The 24774-nt window shown below is 43.2% G+C and overlaps 1 protein-coding gene and 1 non-coding gene across 2 annotated transcripts; one reads left to right on the top strand and one right to left on the bottom strand.

Annotated features, from left to right (window-relative positions):
• Positions 1–479: 479 nt before the first annotated feature.
• On the top strand, positions 480–551 carry trnae-uuc (transfer RNA glutamic acid (anticodon UUC)). Its single transcript has one exon. It is a non-coding gene; the product is annotated as a tRNA-Glu (tRNA).
• Positions 552–4246: 3695 nt separating this feature from the next.
• Positions 4247–24158, bottom strand: rybpb (RING1 and YY1 binding protein b). The gene is made up of 5 exons (XM_062395127.1): positions 23983–24158; positions 23218–23343; positions 6608–7054; positions 6419–6517; positions 4247–6089 (listed from the first exon to the last, which is right to left on the bottom strand). The coding sequence occupies exons 1-5, from the start codon at positions 24006–24008 to the stop codon at positions 5840–5842; spliced, it is 948 nt and encodes a 315-aa protein (XP_062251111.1). The 5' UTR covers positions 24009–24158; the 3' UTR covers positions 4247–5839.
• Between the last annotated feature and the right edge of the window lie 616 nt (positions 24159–24774).

The raw sequence follows: 24774 nt of genomic DNA, 5'->3' as shown, positions 1-24774 counted from the left end.
CGGTCAGGGAACTAAACTGTTGAGAACTGTCAAATGGAACCAGATTTGGGTACATAGGAGAGCATCATGTTGATAATGAATCAGGTGGAGAATGTTACACAACACTTACCAGTTCAGTTAAACAGGCTGGTCCTTAGTCATCCTGTGAAGGACTGATGATTACTGCAAGTCATAGACCTATCCTGCTGTTGTATGAGAAATTAGGTCCCTCGAAGTTGAGGTGTAGGAGTTTTGTGAGCTGAATGGGGAGAGAACACGACAGTGCATTGAAGCTTGATGAAAGTCCATGTCTTAAACAGGCTCCTCTTTTACATGATGGTTATATCAGTTCGACAAAGATGGCCACTTTCACCCCTTGCATCAAACAATATGTCTTCTCGTTAGTACTTCTTTAAGTCATTTGATTGTGTTACTTTAACTCCTGTTCCTTTTTATGGCCATAAATTCCTGAAAAGGTGCCTTCCAAACCAGGAAAAATGTCCCTGATTGTCTAGTGGCTAGGATTCGGCGTTTTCACCGCCGCGGCCCGGGTTCGATTCCTGGTCAGGGAAGTAAACTATTGAAAACTGTCAATTGGAATCAAATTTGGGTACTTAAGAGAGCATCATGTTGATAATGAATCAGGTGGAGAATGTTACACAATCCTTATCAGTTCGGTTAAACAGGCTGGTCCTTAGTCATCCTTTGAAGGACTGATGATTACTGTAAGTCATAGACCCATCCTGCTGTTGTATGAGAAATTAGGTCCCTGGAAGTTGAGGTGTAGATGTTTTGTGAGCTGATGTATTATCAATTAAAAAGTAAATTTGATCCTTGGAGAAATTATAATTAGATGCATGAAAGCTCCTATTAGGACTCGATTCACTGTGAGCGAAGGGTCAGAAGACGACCAAGGTGAGTGTCATCCCGACAACATGTTGAGCTGCTTCGACACAATGGATTTTTCCCAACTGCAACCTGTACACTACAGTTTTGACTGCGCTGGTTATGATTGATCAAGAATGCATGCAGATCTGAAATAATGTAACCTCAGAGGCTTTTAGAGAGCTGTGAGTGTGTAAAAATTAAATTTCTTTCATTATCCCTTGTTGCCCCTTTGCCAAGAACCCAGTGAAATTGTTAAAGCAGGGAGTTTAGTTTGTATTTTTTAGTGTAGTACCTTACATTGTTATATAGTAGGTAGGAACTGAATAATATGTGCACCTCTGCCATGATCTGATAAATAGTAAATGGTCTGTATTTGTATAGAGCTTTTCTAGTCCTTATGACCACTCAAAGCACTTTACAGTACAGTTTTACATTACATATATTACATATATTCCGTAAATAGATGTCAGAGGATTGTCAAAATCAACACTTCAGAGCAGTATATAAATTCACTCCTTGCTAAGTAGTAAAATCGCTGTTCGGGCCACTGTATGGAATCTGCAGTGAATGTTGTCTTCACTTGTTTCTCACCTGCTTCTTCCTGCTTCTTCCTCCCTCTTAGCACTGTTGACCAAACAGAGAATTTATAATCTAATAATAGTATAATAGTATAAATGGATCCACATCGATTTCTAACATTATTCTAATGGAATACTGGGTTTCTGTGGGCAATCCTGAGACATTTCCAGTGAGTGACGGTTTGTTGGAATGTTTCAGTATATTGTCTATTAATGTTATAAATTAATAGCATAAAGATTAAGACATATTGGGAATACTCTCTAGCTAGAATAATTAAGTATTAAGTTAGCTTGTTGGTTGCCAGTGCAAGCAGACAATCTCAGAAAGCTCATATTAGCTGATAATGTTGAATGAACTATAGCGTTTGACACACTGTGGAGCTGTAACAAAACATTTTCTGACTTTAAAATAAGCAACAGTTTTCTCTGTCGGAACATTCAGCAGTTAAATTTTCAACTTACATTGGTTCACACCGCTGTGAGATCAAGTTTCTTCTACTACATGGTGCTAAAAGCCTGGTGATTATGATGCCTTAGCGCCACCTATTGATATAATATAAGACTGTAAGTCATTTGATTTTTAGGGCAGGGGCTTTTGGACACTGCAGGTCCCTGGTATTGTGCTTGGATCACATTAAAGGGTGCCTGCCCGAGCACCCTAAAAAGTTCCTAAAGTCACCCCTGGGGCCGGACTCATTCATAGCTTTCCAAATAATCCACAATAGATTTATTACTCACCCACCTGCTCTGTTCAGATGTGCTCTCACAATATTTGAGAAAAGACTGAAATGCACCTCATATGTTGAAAACATTGGATGCTTCACTTCTATCAATAAACTTTTGCCATCTTCTAAAAACCCACATCAGTCAAACCCCACACAACAAGTTTGTAGTGCAGGGAATGTACACGGGACCAAGTCCTATACTGTGACAGTCCAAATCCACCTGACTTATTTTGAAATATTCATTATTGATATTCATTGATGATATTCAACTATTGATATTCAAACTACATTTTTCAATGACAGCCAATAAAAGATGAAGCCACAGAGCGGTTCTTCGGTACAAGAGGATGGAGCGCATAAATGCATCAACCGGAGAGAAACACGATCAGCCATGCTGACTTGGGGGATAACATCAAGACCGCAGTGACTCTGCACTTAAAACATTAACTATTCTCTTTTGCTTACTTTCATATAAGCATGGAATATTAGTGACAATGAAGACTGCAGTCATCCGTCGGAGCTTCTAGGCAGCGCATTAGTAGGCTGCTAACCAACCCCTGGAGGGAGACATGATTGAGAGCTGTTGTCAATGTGAGGGCTCCCTCATGTTGTGTGTCGCTGCACTGTGGAGGCTTCCTCTCCCTGGGACATCTCAATCAATACTCTGCCATCCCCAGTTACATGCACACTTCCTGTTTGCAAAGTACAGTACGGCATCAATGAAGGACACAGAGCAGCCAGGAAATAGGTAACTTTAACAATTTTATTTGTGAAAAACTACAAGCAAAATTCATAAATAGACATTTCTATTTGAAGCAGAGGAAAATGATCAGGGTAGCCTATAAGCGAAAAGTCGTGCACATGCCAGAAACATGTAGTATTTTAACATTTTAAGCTAGACAAGGAGCTGTGATCTGCTGAAAATGCTGCATACATTTCCACACCAGGAACATAATGTGACCATTTCACAAGGGGAAACAATGACATATCAGCTATAAGTAAACAAAAAGTAAAACTGGATGAAACAGAATGGATTATTGTACTGTCCCTACATTTTTTTCCCCATTTTTATTTTTAAACCGAGCAATAACTTTAAAAGCATTGTACAAGACATTGTTATAGGAAGAAATGAGTTTGTATAATACACTTAATTGGAAATTCACGGTTAAGGTTATACAGTCATTAAAACAAGCATTCTATATTTGGGTTTCTGACAAACAAAGCTAAAAAATGTAACCATCTTTACACAGTAAATTAAGGTTACTGGTCGCACACAAGAACAGAACTGCTTGCGCGGAAAGGAAACAGGAACAAAAGACTTCAGCTCTGATGCCATTATTCATAGTGTTTGCTTTTGCACCTTTTTAGGATTCTATTTACAAGCAATAATTCATATACTCAGCAAATGGCAATTTATCAATAATTTAACAATGAATCCTTCCTGTTCGAGTACTCAGTCAAGTGAACGGTTGCCGTTCAGGCAGGTGAAGAGATGGCTTCTCAGGCCCAATTCTAAACAGATTGCATTTTTTTTACTTGTATTCACATTGCTTTTCCTCACTTTGAACACTGTTTCCATATTTCTATGCAATAAAGTACATAATTACAAAGATAACCATCAGTATAAGAGCAGAACAAAAGTTATGAACAGACATCTCCTGGACATTCCTTACAACACAGGTGATTATCATCCATACGTGTGAAACTGCAGGGCTGTATTTCTAATATCAACACAGATCAAATCCTGTCACTCCGGAGTTTTCTGGGATGCGTTTTCCTCAACTAACCTGGTTTTTGATGCTCTGGGAGCCTGTGTTACTCAGGGGCGGCGACATGTGCTGTGGTGGTCCAGCAGAGTGAAGAGATTTGCTGAGGCTTCAACTCAGCGGCACCAGACCGCTCCTCATCTTCCAACCCACTCACACACACTCTCAGTCTGCTCCACATCACCTGCGCCACGAGGCCACGGCCACCACTGAGAGCAGAGCCCAGAGTTTTCTTAACTCTGCTCTGACCCTTCTCTGTCCAGATTTAGCCTCGCACAGAGACAAGAGGACAATAAGAACACCATTTACATGGATTATATTAGTCTTTATTTAAACTGTTATTCATCTCACACATTAGATAATTGCATTTCAAATTGTTATTCATCTGTCTATGTATCATGTCATTATGAAATTCCTTTGGTCCTTCAATAAATAAAACTAAGATATCATATACACATTTATTCTTTATACAATTTCATACAATAAAAGAAAATTATGTTGGTCTAGTATCAGCTAATGTGGAAGTGAATTAAAACCCTTAAATAAGCCTTGCTGTTCTAAAAATTGAAAAGAGCAATTAAGTTGTATTAACTACTGCAACATTATTTTTTTGCCTTCAACGAGAGGAGTTTTAAATTAATACAAAAATAAACACAAGTCAATTGAATTGTCAATCTTTGTAACTTGTTTGTGGCTTTGTACTTGTTTTGAGGGATTTATCAGGTTGAAAAATTGAAGATTCAAAGTCATCTTCAGAACCACCAATTTTTTTTTAAATGAACTTGATTCACAACAGCTTGACACAACAGATCTTTTTTTACAGTTCAATATGGTTTGACCAAGTGGAATAACGCAGAACCCTCCTTCAGTCACAACTGAATAAAACCGTCTGGCTCCAGAGATGAGAGAATAGCTCTACCTGCTGCCAGGAAACTCAATATGTAAGTATGGGATGCAGAAAAATATCAACAGCTTTTAGTGTTTTACACAACAGCCTACACTGTACAGTTAAGGACATAAGATACTGTATAAGAGATCTGCTATAGCATACTAAATCATAGACAGTCTAGTTGAAAATGTCAGGTGGTTTTCTTCTGACTCACATTGACCTGTACAGAACAAGCAGACGGACCTGATGGAGGTCCAGACAGTGTTCAGAGTGAGACAGTGTTGTAGAGAAAAGTGAATGAGAATTTGATTCATCAGCACTTTGTCACATTGAGTGAATGGGCAGTCCCAGATCTGCAAAACCGCTTCACAGTGTATCTAGCACCAGTGTGTGTGTGTTTGTGTGTGTATGTGTGTCTGTCTGTGACTCGAGTCATGTCCTATCATTTTCAAACTGTAAGAAAAACACCAGAGGAACGATCGATCGGCAGAGCTACACAGCAAAGCATCAACATAAAAAGGAGAATATCAAAGTATACAGGTGCAACAGGTAATAAATAAGGGTAATAATAGTTTAAAGTTATTAAAATGATGGTGGTTATTGTGCCCAGCGAAGAATTCTTCTTTACAAAAACAACAAAAAAGTCGACTTGGCCTCACATCCACATACAAATATAAAACAATACATACAAGTGTCAGGATGCTACCGCAGGGGGGGCGTTTGGGATGGGGGCATTACTCTTTGTAGAGCAACTCTCCTTGCCTGTGCCAAGGTTGTAACCACGAGGGAAGTCCTCCAAGAAGAGCGTTTGTTTTCCCTGACAGAAGCATCGCACTGTTCCTCTCAGGCAACCAGATCCTCTCTGCATCCAGGGGTGGCTCATGAGATGGAGGCAGGGCAGCAATGGTAAAAGGTGAAATCTCCCCCTATGGGATCCATAGTGTCCAAAACGTGGGGGGAAAAAGGGGTAGTGGCGCAGGGTGAAGACTGTGGGGAAGGAATGAGGCGGTACCCTCAGAATGACTCGTCATGCCCCACAGAGAGATCCCCTTTAGGCGTAGAGGCGCGTGACGAGCTCTTGTCCATGCTCTCGGAGCCGGAGCTCTGGTGCTGCTGTTCAGAGCCTGCGCTGGACGTGATGGTGGATGAGGACGTGGAGGAGGAGCGGGTCTTCTCCTTAAAGTCTGTAATAATAACCGTCACATTCCCTACGGTAATGGCCAACTGCTGGGCGGTGCTCCGGTCGATGTTCTTCAGTTTGGGTCTGAGCGGCACAGACAAGGAGAGAAAAACAAGAAAACAAAAATGAATGACCAAAAAGGCCAACCACAATATGTGTGTGTTTCAGCAACAAGAAAGAGGCTGCCAGCACTGTGGAGGTGGTTACACTAAATTGCTAAATTCATTGTGTGACACATGAACAGTCAGAACAAGTGTATATAAAGTTAGAGTGGGTGTTTAGTGTAAAAGATAATTTGTGAATCATTTGAGGTTTCCCACCAGCCTAGTGTTATATGAGTGTCTCTATACAGAGGTGCTGAGAAGCCATAGATGTGAAAGTATATATGTTCTGTGAGAAATGTTGCTACACACCTGGAAATGTGAGAGTTCTTGTTGGTCTTGGTTGCTGATTTTCCAGACTGTATGCTGTGTTTGTCACTGGGTGGGCTCTGGTGGTTATCTGATTTTGGTCTGGAAGAAAACAACATACACAACAGGTAAGGACAAAACCAACACAAGGGACAAGATCCAGATAAATGAAAGTTGGACTTTTTCGCTGACCTGGTCTTTTTGCTGCTGGGCTTCTTCGTGATTGCCGGGATGATGTCCTTCTCCCTGTCGGGTTTGTCTTTGATTGGCTGTTCCATGTCGCTCTTGTCCTTCTCAAGGGTGTCTCCCTCTGGTCTCACGCTCTCTGGACGCTCATTCCCTGGACGCTCTCTCTCCGCACGGCCCTCGCCATTGGCACGCTCACCCTCGCGACGCTCGCCATCTGGATGCTCACACTCCGGATGCCCTTCGCCAATGGCATGATCGCCCTCCGGACGCTCACCCTCAGGACGCTCACCCTCAGGACGCCCCTCGCCATTGGCACGTTCGCCTTCTCCGTCTGGATGCTCCTTCTCTGTGCGCTCACTTCTCTCCCTCCGTTCCTTCTTGGGTGGGGGAGGCATCGGGTATTGCTGAGCCACCTGCTGGGCAACCAACTGAGAGTTGATCCGGGGTTTCCTGTGGAGGGAATCCAAGGCACAAACATTGATTAGCCTCATAGCTGAGCTGCAAGGTGCCAGTGGTGACGCAGTGACATAGTTAAATGACGGCTGACAAAGAGACGACTGAACCTAGAAGAGGGCTGCGCCCAGCTGCTGCTGGGGTAGCTTTATGCGGCCGCTTCCTGATGGAGCAGCTCTGTTTTGAGGATAATCTCATTAGTTCACTGCTGTAATAAAATGAATGCACAGGATCACAAGGTGGGACATTTGCAGCACGTCATTTAGGTCCTCTAATCTGATTACTGCAGGGTTGGCCCCATTCGTCACAGACTGAGATTCAGGTTGACATGGTGAAGCTGCTCTACACACTGAGCTCACCAGAAACCACAGATCCATCCTGTCTTCCCTGTTCAAACACATACACCAACAAAAACAAACCATAACCTCTTTTGAGTTTGATCCGTCTTACTCAGCAATGACAATAAATGCCAGGAAGATTAATGTCAAATGAAAGTTTTAAAAGAATCCGACGGATTTCCTAAAACTGGCAGTTCACATAAATCTATCGTTTTATATGGTCTGTCACCCCTGAACTGAGGCAGACATGCAAGCAAGAACAGGATCTTGCTCTCTCTCAGCTGTGCAGATGAACAGAGCCTGAAGTTTCAAGACAAAATGCTAAATCAAAGTCCAACCACCTGAGCATAAACACACACACGCACGTACACACACACCTACAGTATAAGGAAAACCAGCTGGCAGCATCCAGGAGGGAAACCGAGGACCTTGGGGAGAGAGAGAAGGATGACTGCAGTCTTCCACAGACTCAGACGAGACCTAACTGTAGCCATCAACATGGATGATCACAGGCCATTGCTGGGCAGGCATGTTGAGGACTACACCACAAGTGTGCTCACACACACACACTTGAAAAGATTAGTGTGCAAGCACACAGCCTGGCATGGCTCGATGGCCACTCAGGAGGCCTTTCAACAGGAACACAACAAGTTATACTGGCTAGCTGAGCATAACTCAATCCTTGCAAAAAACAATTCCAGTTTTAGCAGGAGGATATTTAGTGATATCCCATCAGTGAAGTAGTGGGCTCTTGATCCCGAGGACTGCTCTATGAGGCCTGTGGTCAAGTGAGAGTTATGAAACTTATAGAAACTCTGGCAGTCTGAGCTTCAGGCCAGATAAACAAGTGTTAAATGCTGATAAATGAAGCTCTACAAGAGAAAACTAATGTTTTTGGCTTGACGTAGGAATGGGCCACTATAGAGTAGAGTTTAAAATCAAATGTGTGTGGCAAACACTGTCGAGGCTCAAAGCTGTGTCAGACTGATACATGTAGATATCAGTGACTTGCTATGGAGATTGGCTCACTCCTCAGCTTCTTCCATTAGCACCTATGGTAAATCAGCATTTAGTTCAGCTGCACGGCACGAAAAACACGCGCTGTGACATAATCAATGACTCGCCGACGAATACATTTACTCGTCGGTGACAATTTTTGTCATCGATTTTTGTCAACAACGCCGACTAATCGTTGCTCCCCTATTTAAAACTAACATTTTCTCTCCAGTTTCAGAATAATTATTCTACAACATTCTATGCTGCTCCATTACTCATTCAGTGTCCTCCTGCAGCAGCCTATTACAGACTGAGAGAAGCTGTCCTTGAGAAGGGGGTTGGGTCGCACAGCCGATCAGAGAGCACTCAATCGGGTCATAATAGAGCGTCATGTCGTAATGCTTGCACTACATTCCAATCAATAGCCACAGCTGTGGCAAATGCAATGAGCCCCGGACTGTTGATGCTGTATCCATTAGCGGTCATGGTTCTCCGGAGCCTTGGATATTTCTACCTGCTGCCCTTGTGTTTGGCACCTTCTGGGACATCGGAGATAGTGAGAATTAAGTGGGTGATGTCGTAGCGAAATTTTCCTCCCATCCAAACTTAGCCACATAATTGCCCGTTCCCATCAATTTGATCCCAATTCCATTTCAATCTAGAATAAGTAGTTCCCCGGCTGAGTTCCACAGGGAACAACAGTGCTCTCTCCTTTGCTTTGCACCATATAGACATCGGTCCTCAGACCCAACACAGACAACTGTCATCTCCAGAAGTTCTCTGATGACACTGCCATCGTTGGTCATGTATCGGAGGGTAACAAAGTGGGTTCGTCACTGACTTTGTCCATTAATGTGAACTGAATCACCTGCACATCAACACCACCAAGACAAATAAGATAGTAATAGACTTTGGCAGGAAGTCGCACAGACTCCAGTGAACATCCAGGATGTGGACGTGGAGATTGAGTGGGGTTGCAAATACCTGGGTGCTGACCTCAACAACAAACTGGACAGGTCCACCAACACAGACTTCCTGTACAAGGGGTCATCTCGATCTGTTGCGGAGACTGAGGTCCTTCAGAGTGTGCAGGACATTATTAAGGACTTTTTATGACACTGCGGTGGCTTCTGCAGTGTTCTACGCTAACGTCTGCTGGGGGTGCAGACACACTGAGAGGGAGAGGAAAATAGTAAAACTGGTTCAAGCTGAAGTCCATCATGGACAAGACCTCTCACCCCCTACATATGACACTGAGGGGGCCCTTATAAGAGCTTTCACCAGCAGACCACTCCACCAATGGTGCAAGAAGGACTGTTCCGAAGGTCCTTTATTCCCACTGTTGTCACTCTCTACAACCCCATTCAAAATGAAAAATAAAATACTGCACTAGTTTTTTTTCCACATGTCACTCTACTCATACTACTTCCACTATTTCTAACGGATATAACTTTTTGCAAATTTGTGTCATCTCCAGATCTCAATAGGCTGCACTTTACTTCAGAACATTTCTATAGAAGCCACTACAGTGAGAGGTGTATATTATGTTCATACTCTGCATTTTCTATTAAAATGTTTTATTCTATGGGAATCCGTGTTAACATGCAACTGAAGCACTGTGACAAAGAATTCAAGTTTTGGGTGAGCAGTTTGATCTACATGAGAAATCTACCAGTGATCAAAACTACAATAATGACATGTGCTCACCCAAACACACCCATCAAGAAAAAATATTGGTTTCTCTGACCCACAGTCATGAGCAAACAGATTCTGAACACATACGGCATTCAGAGAGACCAGAAATCTTTTTTTTGGCAGTGATAGCTATTAGCCAAGGAAGCAGAAAAAATGATTGACTGATGGAAAAGATCCACACCTCCTCTGCCTGCTCTGGAGCTGGGGCCCTGGTCAGGGACTGAGATTTGTGTCAGCGACAGCAGAGGAGGTGGGCATGGCGTCAGAAGAAGCCCTGGTAGTTTAACTAAGATTCAGTGCCAGCAGTAAGTCAGCCATGAGGTGCTGCTGGCATGATAGTCCCAATACTGTCTTTGCCCAATTATTAATTTACTGCCCAAACATCATGGCTTTACATGGCACTGCTCTAAGGCCCATTAACACGCATGGAGACATGACAATGCATGAGTGTATGTGTGTGCGCACACGCCCCCACTGATTAATCTGTTGTGGCCCTAAACAGCTGGCAAAGTCTCCCCAGCCATGAAAATAATAAACCTAATATATAAAATGTCTTATAGATCATATTAAAATAAGCTGCACATTAGGGCTGAACGATTTGGGAAAATAATCTAATTGCGATTTTAAATATGATAACACAATATTAGATAGTGTAAAATATTTCACCAGCGTGTCCGCCACGTCGGCCGATGACTTGAGGTCCCTGTAGGTGAGGCGGGCCTGCTTCGCTATCTTCTGGATCAGAGGAGTTTTGTTGTCCCGCCGCATTCTGGCTGCGGGTGAGGAAAGTAGCCCAGTGCCATACTCGTTTTCGCACGTTGTGTTGTGCAGTAGGGCGTTTCAGCCCTACTGCACATTGTTAAGCATACAATATACCAATTACTACAACATTGTTTAAATTGACTATAAATTAATAATAGTCTGCAAACACCAAAATCAAACAGCAATCTAGTGTATTTACAAACAGGTAATGGAAATGACACTTGGAACAGGACCAGGACAGAACCCTTGGGTCCAATTGTGAAAAGCTGCTCCAACCTCTAACTGCTGCCAATATATTACCGGGGTATGTGTGTGTGTCTGTGTGTGTGTGCATGTGTGTGTTTCAAGTGTATAAAGCCTTCTGTTGAATCATTTCCTACTGTGAGGGCTTACAGCATATTACCTCCTCTGTGCGCAACAATAGGCCGTGATTGACAGCTCCCCCTATGCTTGCCCCTCAATTCCACCTTCTAGAGGAAGGAGGGGTTAGGAGACTACCTCAACAGGATGCCCAGAAATAACTATCATCATGCTTAAAAGCTCCTAATTCAGTCAGACTGACACCCATAGTTAGACTGCTCTGCCTGAACCATCACAGCAACAGACACACCTCCGCCCAGCTGGTGCTCTGCTTCTCTAGCTTGGAAAACTTGTTGATGCCGCTATCACCAAGAAGCTGCTGCTTCAGACTGAACCATGTCTACAGACAACCAAAACCAATGAGGTTGAACACGTCATGGAGATACGGAGCAATAAAGACAATGAGTGAGTGATGGAGGGTGTGGTAGTGAGTGAGTGAGTGAGAGAAAGAGAGAGAGAGGGGGGGGGTGCAGGAAAGCCCTCATTAACACAGCTCTTTTATGTGAAGCACTGTGTGGAGGACAAGCAATTATTTCCTGCCAGGCTGAGGGAATGCAATGACAAACAGCTGAGGGGAGAGGAGAGAGAGAGAGAATGACAGCGAGGGTGAGACAGCAACTGAAGAGCTCCAGCTATTACCATCACCCACTCGCTCATTTAGACTCTATATATAACACAGTATGAACGTGGGCTCCTTGTGCTCAGTAAACATAAAGCGCTGTTGGGAAACATGAATCCGCTATTCACGTGCTTCGCCAGTGACGTGCTGTGACCTCCATCACAACCTCTGCTTTGACAGATTCAACATGTGAGAATGCCACAGGGCTAATGTTTGATCATGACGCCCCTCGATGAAACGCTGTCAACCATGTAACTGATGATCTATGTGCACCCTTGTTTTACAATTTACACCCTTATTATTATGTAGAAACATGTGATATCTGCCACCCCTCCCTCACAACAAGTATGGGGGTTGATGTAGCAGAGGCCAGAGCTGCCTTCATGGGCTGCCTCTGGTTTGTTGACCAGTCAGGGGCATTCATACATACAAATGTATGATCTATTGTTGTTTTGTTAAATGCTGAATGACAAAGCATGTCTGAGAAGAGCACCACACAGCCACTGCCTGACACAGTTTTTCATTGGGATGTGAAAATTAACAGGTGGCAATAGGGATGCAGGATATGGATAATTCTGGCCAATACTAATAACCGATAATAAAAAAAAAAATAAAAATGCTTCAGATGGCCGATACTTTCACGTTTCTTAAAAAGAGGTTCATAGCCTTAAGTTTATGCACACCTACGGGTAAATAAATGAATAATAATAAAAAATTCCCATTATCGAGCCGATAATATATCGTACCGATATATGTTGTGCATCCCTAGTTGGCATATTTAACAACTCATAGAATATTAAGTTGCCATGGTAGTCCGTGTTACCGGTGATACAAGGTGTTCAGGCTCACACAGCAGAAGAGCAAGGCTGCAGACAGCAAAATCTATCGTTGAAGATTGCAGCATTGTTTCAACGCAAGATTCTGTGGTAACATGATCTTTTCTTGTCAAATGCTAGTAATACCATGTTGTCAGTATTTTATTACATAGTGGGTGAATTTCAACACCATACCATCCATAAAGCTTCTTTCAGATATGCAATGAATTTTGGAAATTTCCAGAGGTGCTGTGAAATTGTAATGTGAGAATGTAAATGTTACAGTCAGATATGCAAGATATTTTCCATAACTTTTCCTGCCCCCCATAGTAATGTCCGTGCTGTGAATAGGGTTGCAAAGGGGCGAAAAATGTTCGGAAACTTTTCATGGGAAGTTACGCTCGGGAATTTTGAAGAAAAAAAATACACAACTTAAACCCTGAGCAATTAAAACATCATTCAAAACTCTATTTTTTGAAGATGTATGGAATGCAGCACACACTGCACGTTGAATTTTCAACCCTCCACTGTGCACTTCTCCATCACATGTGCAGATAATTCCCATCATCCTGCAAACTACAGCAGGGCTATTGAGGCCTGCTGTAGTGTGCAAGAGTAGTCAGGTAAGTTTTGATGATATTACTGGGGGAAATATATTAGCCTATGACAGCCTATGACAAAACTAAATGTTTATATATGTCTGTATATGACAAGGTAAATATATATACAAATATATACCATTTACCATTTGAATCATCATTATGGAGTATGCCGTTTCGATCCTGTTGAACTGTATTCTGTTATGTTGACATGTCTACTCTTTACTAGGGTAATTAATGTCACACCTCTTAGTAGAATGCAATCCACTTCAACATCTTTAACATGGCTGTTCACATATTTGGAGGTCTGTTGTATTAGACTGGATTAGTGTAATAAAGGTGTTCCTAATAAACTGAGGAGTGACTGCAGATTTCCTGTGGGAACATTCTTGATCATGTGAGTCTGGCGTGACTGAAGTGGTGTTATCACCTCTAGCCATCCATCGGTAAAGCAATCTGTGTGAGTGAGTGTCTTAGGGAGGTTGAATGAGGATAACACCCGAAGAGCCGCCTGGGGCTATAGTGCTCCTCAATTCATTCCCACTGCCCACCAGAGGCATTAAGCATTCATTCTTTCATCCTTCCCTTCCAGTCAGGATTTTGAGGGCTTAATGTTACTGTCACTTCTCCCCCCCCTTTAACCACCTCTCCTTATTCCCCTTGTGGGGGTCTTTGGATCTCCTACAATGTATCCATCAAATTTCTATAGGTAGGCAGCGTTTCCCTAGGATTTTTTAGCAGCAGCGGCAGTCTGGCCCCAATACACTAAGGATGTGTGGTAAAAAAACTCTGATTATAGCCATCAGTGTCCAGGTGGCCCTTCTGGCAGTGCCACTGCATCGATGTGCAATACTCAGTGTCAGCCAACAAGGGATTCTGCGCCTCTGCTCTTTTCTAATCACTCAAACGTAGAGCCCATCATTAGAAAAACCTGCTGTATTCATTTTGATGTTCATGAATAAAAGAGGATTCGTTTTCCTGCCACATTGAAGTTAATACACTACATTGTGTCATAATCTGTGGAAGAACTTCTCTCCTGTCTGCAGGAGTAAGTGTCTGCTCGTTTCTGTTGCTAACAAAAACAATCACATGTACTTTGTTATTAATCGATCGATAATTGTTGGATCATGAATCTGGATCTGTCCAGTCACTTTAAGCCTGATGCCCTGTCTTTGTCTCTTGTTGAGTGAACTATACAAAAATGTTGCACTTTTTTAATCATCATTTTCAAACAAAAAACGTAGTAGTATTTGTGAGGGACAGAGCAAGAAGAAATTGGGGAATTTATAGAGAAAATGTGTAAAAGACATTTCATATCCACACTCCCAACTCATCCCATTCCATGCCAGAGCTTTCACGCTATGAACTGCCTGGCATCGGGTAGACTGACAGTGAAGTCACTGCAAAGGCACGAAGCACGTTACTTCCATCAGCAGCAATGTGTGACATTGCTCATTATCACTCATTTGTTTTCCTCCTCTATATTGCCTTTCCATCATTCTTCAGGTCTTCACTTTATAACTGCACATTACCCCTGTCCCACCATCGCCCTTTCGTAAATCCTGCCGTCTTTAAGTAGGTCTGTTCTTCATCTCTCTTCACCCTCTTCCCTGCTGCTTGCCTCTGGTGGGCATGAGTTATCTGTCAAGCAGACAGTCGCTCTGTCGTGCTGCTGTCCACTCATTTTTCCTGCCCATTTGATTAACTTTGTTAACTTGGCCAGGTTTTAATTTATCCAGCAGCACTGTTTGTTGCACAAAAACATCTATTGAAATCAATCATTTATATTATGAGCTTGTAAAAGGGGCAGAGTCCTACTGTTACAGCATTACATTTTAGGCCTATATTTATTTTGCAACTATAGCCAAAAAGTGTGTACATTTATAATTCTTATATTAACATAATCCATTCTTTCATATTGTTATATGCTTAATTGCAAAAATTTCACAAAGTTTTTAAAAGGGGAAAAATAACCACGTGTAAAAGTCCTTCATTTGTTGAAAAAAAAATTGAAAATGGAATGAGAAGGGGGGTCATTCCATGTGGTCATTTTTTAACAATATATAACTATTAACTGACATTAGAATAAATTAACTATATAGTGATATGCACCATTATCTGGAAATAATAAGGTGATACCAGGATATGGGATATTGGTTATATGGCACAGCCTTACTATGTAACTTGTTGGTCCTATGGACCGCACCTCAATACCAAAGCTCTACCTCCTGATCACTATGACGTCACTTGGGCTGCTTGATTATGGAAAAAAAAAATCATAATCACGATTATTATTTACAATATCGAAATCACGATTATTCAAACGATTATTAATATGTGCCCTTAGTCTGAAGTCTATGCTTTATTCTTTAAATGACTGGAGTGTGCGAAATACAGTGAATCACTTCCGGTTCAGGTAAACACCGGTGACGGTTGCGTGTCTTATTCCTCCGTGAAACCAGGATATCGGTGCCCGGTTATTCAAACTCTTAATGATGGTCAACCCTAACACTCTCTGACCGGCTGACCGGCGCGGAGATATGCGGGTCCGGTCTGACCGGTTTGAACAGCCAGGCGGGAGCGCGCTTGAGAATAGCAGTGTGCGGCGTGGCCGCTACATGGTCTGCTGCTGCTCGAACTTTTTCGACCCTTTTTGTCGGTCAGACGGGGCTCCCCTCCTAGTCACCACACACACAACTCGCCTCCTTCCCTTTACAGGTGCTTGAGAATGAGTGCCAGTCAGCTGGGCCGCTAAATGCTTTGGGGGAAGGACTGAATTGCGAATGTGCGTCTCTTTCGAAAAAAATGCCAAATAATCGTTTCAACTCGATTATAGTAGTTTGGAGATCGTTTGACCCAATAATCAAAATCACGATTAAATTTCGATTAATCGAGCAGCTCTAGACGTCACTATAACAATATGGCAGCATATGCATCAAGACTATTTTGGGTCCATTTTGTACAGTGAGGGAAAGTGGTGATGCATCATAAACCTTATATATAGTCAATGTTCTACACAAGGGGCGCAACATAAAGCCATCAAAAAGCAAGTGGGAAACCTGAGAGCTAAAACAGTAGCCAAGATTCAAATTTACCAAACCAAGTTTTTCTGGACGTTAACTTCTCAGTAACATTTAGAAATTCCCTGGCCAACTAGATTTAAAACTGTACTGAGGATCAATAGCATGAAAACGCTTGAAATTACAAGGAAAAGTCTTGTTCTCATTTGTAGCAAATGGCACGTTGAATGCTTCTGTTCTTTTGCCATGCATGGATGGTGGTGCTGGTAGAAACAGACGAGGCTGTCCAGTCACCCCCTCCCTGAGTAATGATGTGCTTCGCTCTGCTTTAGCCCCTGGAGACTCTTGGCTGAGTGAGCACATCCCCCTTACAGCCATCCATAGCCCCCCTTCCTGCAACACACACAAATAAATGTACACACGCTACACTCCTCTCCGTCGCTTCACCACTCTGTTTCTTTCCTTGTCCTCTTTTGCCCTCTTCCTCTTCTGACTCCTCAGCTCGCTGAGACTGCATGCTTAACAACTCCCTCGTTCCCTTCCTCCTTGTCCTCATATGCTTTCTTCCCCTATGCTTTCTTCCCCTGTAGTTTTCAGAGACGCCTCTCTCCCTCTCTGTCACACTCATTTGCTTGCCTCATCTTCTTCCTGAATGGGAGGAGCCCAATTCAACAACTCTCTAAACATTTCTCTTGTTTTGTCAGATTGACAAATTGGCTATTGTATTTAATCACTCACACTCTGCCAAATCCCATGAAGTAATTAAGAACTTTTAAATCCAACAATTAACGTAAAGATTAGGGCTAACCGCTCGTGCTTAGGGTTTTAGTGCAGATGCTGATAATGCTGGATAAGCAAAAGCAGTTTCCTCTGAGCAGGGGATGCTGTAGGGGCAAGGGGTGGGCGAGGAACTGCAGATAAAAATTGAGCGCCAGCATGTCCCTCTTATGTAATTCCATTATCAGACAATTTGCCTTAATGTGACAGTGGGAGAATCCACTGATTATAATGACTATTCCATCATTGCACGCACGCACGCACACAGGCACGCACACAGGCATGCACGCACGCACGCACCTTTCCAATAATTGTGTAGTCACAGAATGAGAGAGGTGCACTTTAACTTTTTTTTTTTGGCTAAGTGACCCTTAGATTCTATCCAGTCTGACTCTACTTATCAATCCTGCTTCAACCATTCACAATCTGGGGATTGATGAGTTGCCCATATGGTCTCACTATAAAGCCACAGACTAAATGCAAGACACATTTACTTAAGCACATTAACATCTGTAAATATCCACTGAGTCATGGACAAGTTACAGTAACTTCCTATGGTTGACTTATTTAGGTTTGCCACAGTGATCATAGCGTTTCTCCTGGGAAGGAGTTGTAGCAGTGGAGATGAAGTGCATGTATGCGAAAATTCTTTAGTGTGCTTGCAAAGCACACCCTGCTGGGGGGTTTCTTTGCATCTGCCCGCACCAGAAGGGCTCTTTAGGCCTGACTACATACAGAACCTTTGTGAACAGTAATGAAAAGAGGAAATGTGTGTCTAGCTAGCTAACAGGCATTCATTCTTCCAATTACTCATTGTTAGCTGTTCTTTTATCCAGAATTCACTTGCATTACCACACCGTTATGTTAACATTTAAGGGCTAATTTACTTAAATGTAATGCTAGAATACACCGACAACGTTTCATAGCAAATATTAAGTAATGACAAGAAAACTCTGGGAGGGAATCTGTATATTGTGTTCGCATTTGCATATTTCAGTGGCCCTCGCACAAAGTAACGCCGGGTTCACACCGGACGCGGAAGCGATGCCAAAGCGTGGCGTAAGCGCTAATCCCTAGCGCGCCGGCGCTTGGCTGTTCAAACTGGACGCAAGCCAAGCTGAACCGCCAGGCAGCGCTAATAATATCACCCGTTGATCCAGTAGTATTCAAGCATATACTTACTTGTTTCTCCAACATTAAGCAACAGCGTCCCAACATTTGTCTTTTTTTTGCATTGTCTTTATACAACATGTTCCAAGGATCATACAACTCACTGTACTTCTCCACTTCAATTATTAATTAAATGTCAACCATGTTGAAGAACTTCTCCGCTGTTTGCTCCGTTAAATGTCGGGTGTCGAGGGTAAGTTAAGTATTCTCCACTCAAGCCTATGTGGAGAATACGTAGCCCCCCCCTCTCTCTTTTTATCTTTGTGACTGCTTGTGTGGCTGTAGTGGATGGGCAGAGGGGGACATGTAATAATGTGGTTGGTTAAAGTGGTAACATCAAAACTCCAGGACAAAAGAAAGTGAATACAAAGTATGGGATGCATATTTGATAATTTATATCATATAAAATATGTCATCAATATCGTTAAAAATCATTTTTCAGTGTGTTTACTGTCGCGATACACTAGCTCGCATCAAGCGGAGAAAATAGTCTCGACGCCGAAATGATCACTTCATGGCGCTAGGCAGCTGCGGCCCGGTGCGGTGCTTCAGCATCCGGTGTGACCAGCACAAAGGTTTAACATGGGAGTGGATGGGAGCCAGCTGTTTTTTAAGGCTTGGCGCTGCGCTTACTCCACGCTTCCGCGTCCGGTGTGAACCAGGCGTAAGACCCTCACAAGGAATACCTTGTGTCTTTGTATCAAGCTGGATCTTTCAAATTTGTTTATGTCAGAGATTAAGTGCATAAATCATTGTGTGCTCCTATCAAGTGAGTGTGTTTGCTCTAACTCTACTGAGCGATACGCCTAGTTTGCAGTATTGTTTTCTAAATCTGTTATGAGCATTGCTCACTTCATTGTTGACATCTGACGATGCTTGTTCTTAACGCGGTGCAAAGTGTTACATTCACATGCTTTACTCACAGGCGTGAGAATTTATGGGAATATGAAGCATCCATGGGAAATGTTGTTTATTTCTAGAGGAATGAGTGTCCTCTCTACTCCTCACATTTTTAAACCCATTTAAACCTTTTAACAACATTTTCTACTTGTCTTATTCTCAAAACCTATAAAAAATACCCCTTGTATATCATACTGCTATAGACACAGCATACCAGTTGTTTTGGTTGTGTGTATGCCGGTAGCAGTCTAGACTATATACATTTATTCATTCAAGTCAGAGTGCTGGATCTTGCGAACAAGTGAAAGACACCCATTTATTCTGTTTTATATAGGGCACAGATTGAAGCTACTTGAAATGGTTGACAACAGAGCAACAGTGAACAGATAACCACACAGCAGTCAAAGACTGAGGTACCTCAAGACTTCCTGTGATCGCAACCATCAATCAACTTTAAAGGGCTCCTAATGGTTTCTCCCTGGGCCCCGGGCTGCCAGGGGTGCATACCAAACACCACCACAAAGCAAACTGATGTACAGCAACAAGGTGTCACGTTCACACACTGATCAGGTTCAGATGCCAGAAACATTTAAATATGATAGCATGGCTACTTGGACTTGTAGAATAACTGCGAGGTTCAGGGGCAAAAAGCAATGTGCTTTATTGTTTAAGAGTCAAGAGTAGCAGAAGCTAGAATTAGCCTACTTGGGTATCATGTTACATCACTGAGCTGGACTGGGTCAACAGGTCCATTAGGCTGCACTCGGCTGGGGAGAGTTGGGCCTCTCTCTGCATGCTGATGCCACAGCTCTCGTTAACATATTCTTGCCTCCAGTAGCACAAATCAAAACGGCATGACCCCCGGTTATCTAGCTTACCTACCGCTAGTAGGGGACCAGGTGTGATTCAAGTCTTGTCAAGTGTAAACAGTTATCTGTAATGACAATTGTTTGTGTTAACTGTATATTCTCAAACAACACTGGTGGCAACAGCTAGTATCTAAGCTGTCCTGTTACTACCTGGCATTCATAAGGGCCTTGGATAATCCAATCACAAGTGAAGAGCTCTTAGTATGTCAGTTCACACCTGGTATTAGTATGTGTTACCATGTGCTGTTCTGTTTGCAAAAACAATTTTGTTTAAAAAAAGTAGGTGGCAGCACTGCACTTCCTGTGCCTGTATGCCAGAAATTATAAGAAGTAGAAACAATGAAGACCTGGTCTATTGCTTTCTCAGGCAGACCACATCGCCCAAAATATGGTCCACGCTCATAACAAATAGAATCCGAGCAGGGGTTTTTGAAAATACTTCAGCTTGTGCAGAGGGCATCAGGTGAGTAGGTGGTCTTTCACTTTGGCCCAGGACACATTTGCATCCACAAGATTGTGGACATATGCAACCCAGGCCACTGCAGAAAGTGGCCTGAGTGATCTGAGGTGAGCCACTTGTGACCAGACTAATACCAGGTAAGAGCAGGATCAATTACCCCGAGCAGACATAAATAATGGATGTATCGATCGTAAGGGGATGGAAATATTCATCTGATTTAGATTTCACTTAAGTGAGGCAGGTTATAACCCTGTATGACTCAAAAGTGCAGCTAGAAACCACATCAATGCGCTACTGTCTGCTGGCTGCAACCCAGTATTTCTGCTACATACAATTTGCAGCAGCAGCCTGCCAGAGGGAGAGAAAAATAGAAGCAAGGGAAAGGTAATTTAACTAACTCACCTCAATGTTAAACATTATGTTAAATATATATTCTATTATCTATTGATATTCATGAATGCACACAACCCCATCGTTCCCAGAATGGCCAAGGGGCTGGCTGGGACAACTAATGTAGGTCATCACTACTGCAACTTGTTGTACCAACAGCTTTTCCACAATATATGAATATGTGACTGATCATGTTTTTGCCCTAAACTTCTGCTACATCAACATTCTTCTTACTACAGTCAGCTGCTACAGCCAATACTAGCTGACCTTTGTTCCAGGACACGGGAGATAAACAGCTACATTTTACAACGGAGGGAGGTGTGTGGAACTGGCTCCCACACATTTACACCATCCAAAATAAGCAATTTCAAATATGCCTTCAATATAATCATGCCAGTGTCTGCACAAGCCAATACCTAAACCAATCTCTCCTCTAGCACCAAATCATGGCTACAATATTGAAAATAGGTGTTTCAACTCTGATTGGCAGTGAGGAACTCTAATGAGTAAACACACATGTCCTCGTGCATAAAAGCTAATTTAAAGCAAAGCATCGGAAAAAAGCAGTGAGGCAAACATAATAATAATAATAATACATTTTATTTGTAAGGCACTCTTCATCCGAGAATCTCAGAGTGCCACAAGTACATAATTAAAATCAAAGTCTTAAAAACGCAACTCAAAGTAAAAACGCCTTCTTGGCATCGCCTAGAGTGTGAATCCTTTGGCTAAGAGCACGTTGCTTTGTCCCATGCTTTGCTGGAACACATCACACAGTGAAGAAACGACAGCTAATAAGTAGTCATTAGAATAAGAGGCAGCCCCACAACTATAAAATTCCATTAATCAAAGGTTAACAATTCAGATCAAATAGTGACTTGCAACAAACACTCCAGTGATGTCATGTGCTCACATTTACAACATACAGGCACCTGGGCTGTTGCCAAAAGCACAGTGGCAGGATGGCTACGACGCACTTGTCTCTGCTTCCTGCTTTCGCGCAGCGAGCTCAGCCTGCATCATCAGCTGTGGTTTTAAGCTACACGCTGCTGGGAAAAGCTCATAGGGGGAGGGGAGCCACACAATTAGGATTGAGCTGGATCTTTAGGATTCTCTGTACAGCAGCGCCAAGTATGCTCTTCCCCGTTTTTGCAGTGCACCATGGGTGTCAGTCGAGCCACTCATTGTAAAACCACAGCTGGAAAGGTTAGAGTGTAGGGGACTTGTCAGCAAACCCACAGATGACTAATCTATGTCTCCACTTCTTCATACAACGGATGATGTGAGAAAACAAACACACACCGTGACACACACAACTTATCATCAAACACCTTCCCCAGAACAGAAGGAGGAGGCGTCAGTATACACTAAAACCGAAAGGGAATCCCGTCATGATATTCAGGTTTCATGCTGATTTCATCTCAGTTTCCCATAAGACGCTGTCTTTGAGTGACATCACAATTTTGTGAGAGTTGAGCTCAGGGGAATTGTCTGGAACACACGAGCCACCTGTTACTATTAATGTCATAAAATTCACTTCAAGGAACAAAGCAGATTTGTAGCAGATTTTAATTATGAAGTTATTAATAATCGCCTAATATATATTAAAAATAGGAATTAACAAAAACATTTATTTATTTTTTACATTTGAAAACAATCTAGTGAACCTCCTCTAAACACAGTCACATCAGGTTGGGTACAAAATGACACCGGCTTAAAATACACAGCACAGGAGAAATAGAAAATGACAGCGTGTGGAGTTGGTGTCTCTGATCCAGCCTACAGCCACTTTCCCTGCCCTAAGAAACACAATCATTCCTTCGCTGTGCAGCAGCTCCAGGCACAATACATCTTACTTGTCAGCCCAATCTATGTAGGAAAAAATCCTGCACACTCCTACAGGTAACTCAAATGCCCATGCATACATTTACCTCATTTCACACCATGGACGAAAAGAAGGAGGAAGGCAGCCAGTCGCTCTCGCTGCTGCTGCTCTTGTTGATGCACTGTAGCTGTACAGACATCATGAAGTACGGTCCCTCTTCACTTCCCCATCCCAGCCCAACTCACCTCCCCCTCTCTGGCTAGTGAAGCAGCTAGCCTACCTAGACCAATGCACAGAGGCAACGCAGTGCTTTAAAAAAAATATCTGTGGATTAATCCAGCCAGCGGTTTAGGGAGATGTGTTTTTTTGTCAATCAACAAGTCCCTGTTAGCTCGCAGACAAATAAACTGTCGATCAAAGTTGTCATTCCCATAAATTGCGATGCAACGCTGCTGCAGTCAGCCAAGCGGGGGGGGGTTAGGGTGGGGGGGGGGGGGGGCTCAGACTGGAGGAGAGAGAGGGAGATTGAGAGAGAGAGAGAGAGCTGGAGAGAGAGCTACGTTACCTTGTGGATGTGCCCTTCCTCACATCGCAGATGCTGCATTTAAAAGCCTCGGCAGTGTTCCTGAAGGTGCACACGCTACAGTCCCAGTATCCATCGTCTGCGGTCTGTTTGGCTTGTCTTTTTGGCCTTTGCAAAAAAAAAATCATAAAATAAATGACAGGCGTTAAGGTCAAGTTAGTTTAACAAAATGTCAAGAACGTTTCTCTCCGCGAATTTACAAGAAAGGTGGTGGTGACAAACATAACCTGTTGTGCGACATACAAGCCACTCTCCAGCACAAAGCATGCTGGAGTTGTCATTAATATTGGGTTCGAGTCCCGGTTAGTGGAGCTCCTTGGTTCTGATGTGTCCCCCTTCCTCAGCGGAGGAGCGGACGACCATCCACACCGTCCGACTGTATCGCCAGGCTACGAGCTAGCAGGCAGGCGAGCGCTGCTAAAAATTTCGGCATCGACGCTTAGCATGTCGGCTAACGAAACGGATATCACACCGTGTCCATTTCGACAGTGACCCTCCGAAAGGCTTCTCGGAGACGGAAGAGCGTTCCGGGGAATGTCAGGCGTCTCCGCCGAAAAAAATCCCTTTGTCTGTTAAGTGACTGGGTTGCGAGAGAAGCCGCCATAGTGACTGCACTATTCTAGCTAGCTGTGGCATACCAACTGAAAAAGGGAGAAACGATCCCCGTGAAGCGGAGAAACGCATCCGAATGTCGAGCCGCGAGGACGCACGGAACGGCTCGAAATCGACAGCCGGCGGTCGCATTACCTGGTAGGGCTCTTCTTGTCGCCCATGGTGGAGAGTGGTCCTCGGGAATAAGAAGAAAAAGCGGCCTCCTGTTTAATTGTCAGTGAGTGTAGTAGGATCCAGATCGAGCCGCTGCTGAGGCTGTTGGCAGACAGGCTCCACTCAGCGCTGGCTCCAGGCACCGCACAGCGACTGACTGCACCGCCCCACGTGGCCCGCTGCCGCCCAATCACAGCGCGCCTCGGTTTAAAAGTCCGGACACTTATTTAGTGACTTTTTTTTAATGAGTAAAACCAGAGGTTCTTCATAGACATCACCTCGACCCACACACACCCACCCACAGGCAACAAGTGGCTCATATTTATGACATTTAAAACAATAATTTCAGCTCTTGAGGCAGGTGGACATCTCTTTTGGATTCTCAACTCTATCTGGAAGAAACACAAGATCACTATTCAAGCTCATTTAAATCAATACCTCACCCCACTCCTCGTTCGTCTTCTTCAAGATGCTTCTGTGGCTCAGGGGGTAAAGAGGATCGTCCTTTAACCAAAGTTTCAGCGATTCGATCCCAGTCTCCCAACAAGCAATACATCACAAGGTTCTACTGGGTTGCTCCCCCATTCTGCATGCCGAAGTGTCCATGGTAGCCCTAAATTGTGTGTATGTGATTAAGAAGGTGCTGCTCATAGATGTGCTGTATGAATGTGTGTTAATGGGTGAAGCACTGTAAAGCACTTTCATCAAATCTTGAAAATCACTATATAAATACAGCCCTCAATAACCTGGCTCCCACATACCTGTTGGACCTTC

This window comes from Platichthys flesus, chromosome 2 (genome assembly GCF_949316205.1).
Source record: "Platichthys flesus chromosome 2, fPlaFle2.1, whole genome shotgun sequence".
Classification (NCBI taxonomy): Eukaryota; Metazoa; Chordata; class Actinopteri; order Pleuronectiformes; family Pleuronectidae; genus Platichthys; species Platichthys flesus.
This window is presented reverse-complemented; position numbering and strand designations above follow the sequence as displayed.

Coding starts and splice junctions, on each gene's coding strand:
- rybpb (XM_062395127.1), bottom strand. CDS start 24,008: ATGGGCGACAAGAAGAGCCCTACCAG. Junction 23,344..23,982: donor GACAAGAAGAGCCCTACCAG/GTAATGCGACCG, acceptor TTTTTTGCAAAG/GCCAAAAAGACAAGCCAAAC. Junction 6,518..6,607: donor CCCAGCAGCAAAAAGACCAG/GTCAGCGAAAAA, acceptor GTTTTCTTCCAG/ACCAAAATCAGATAACCACC.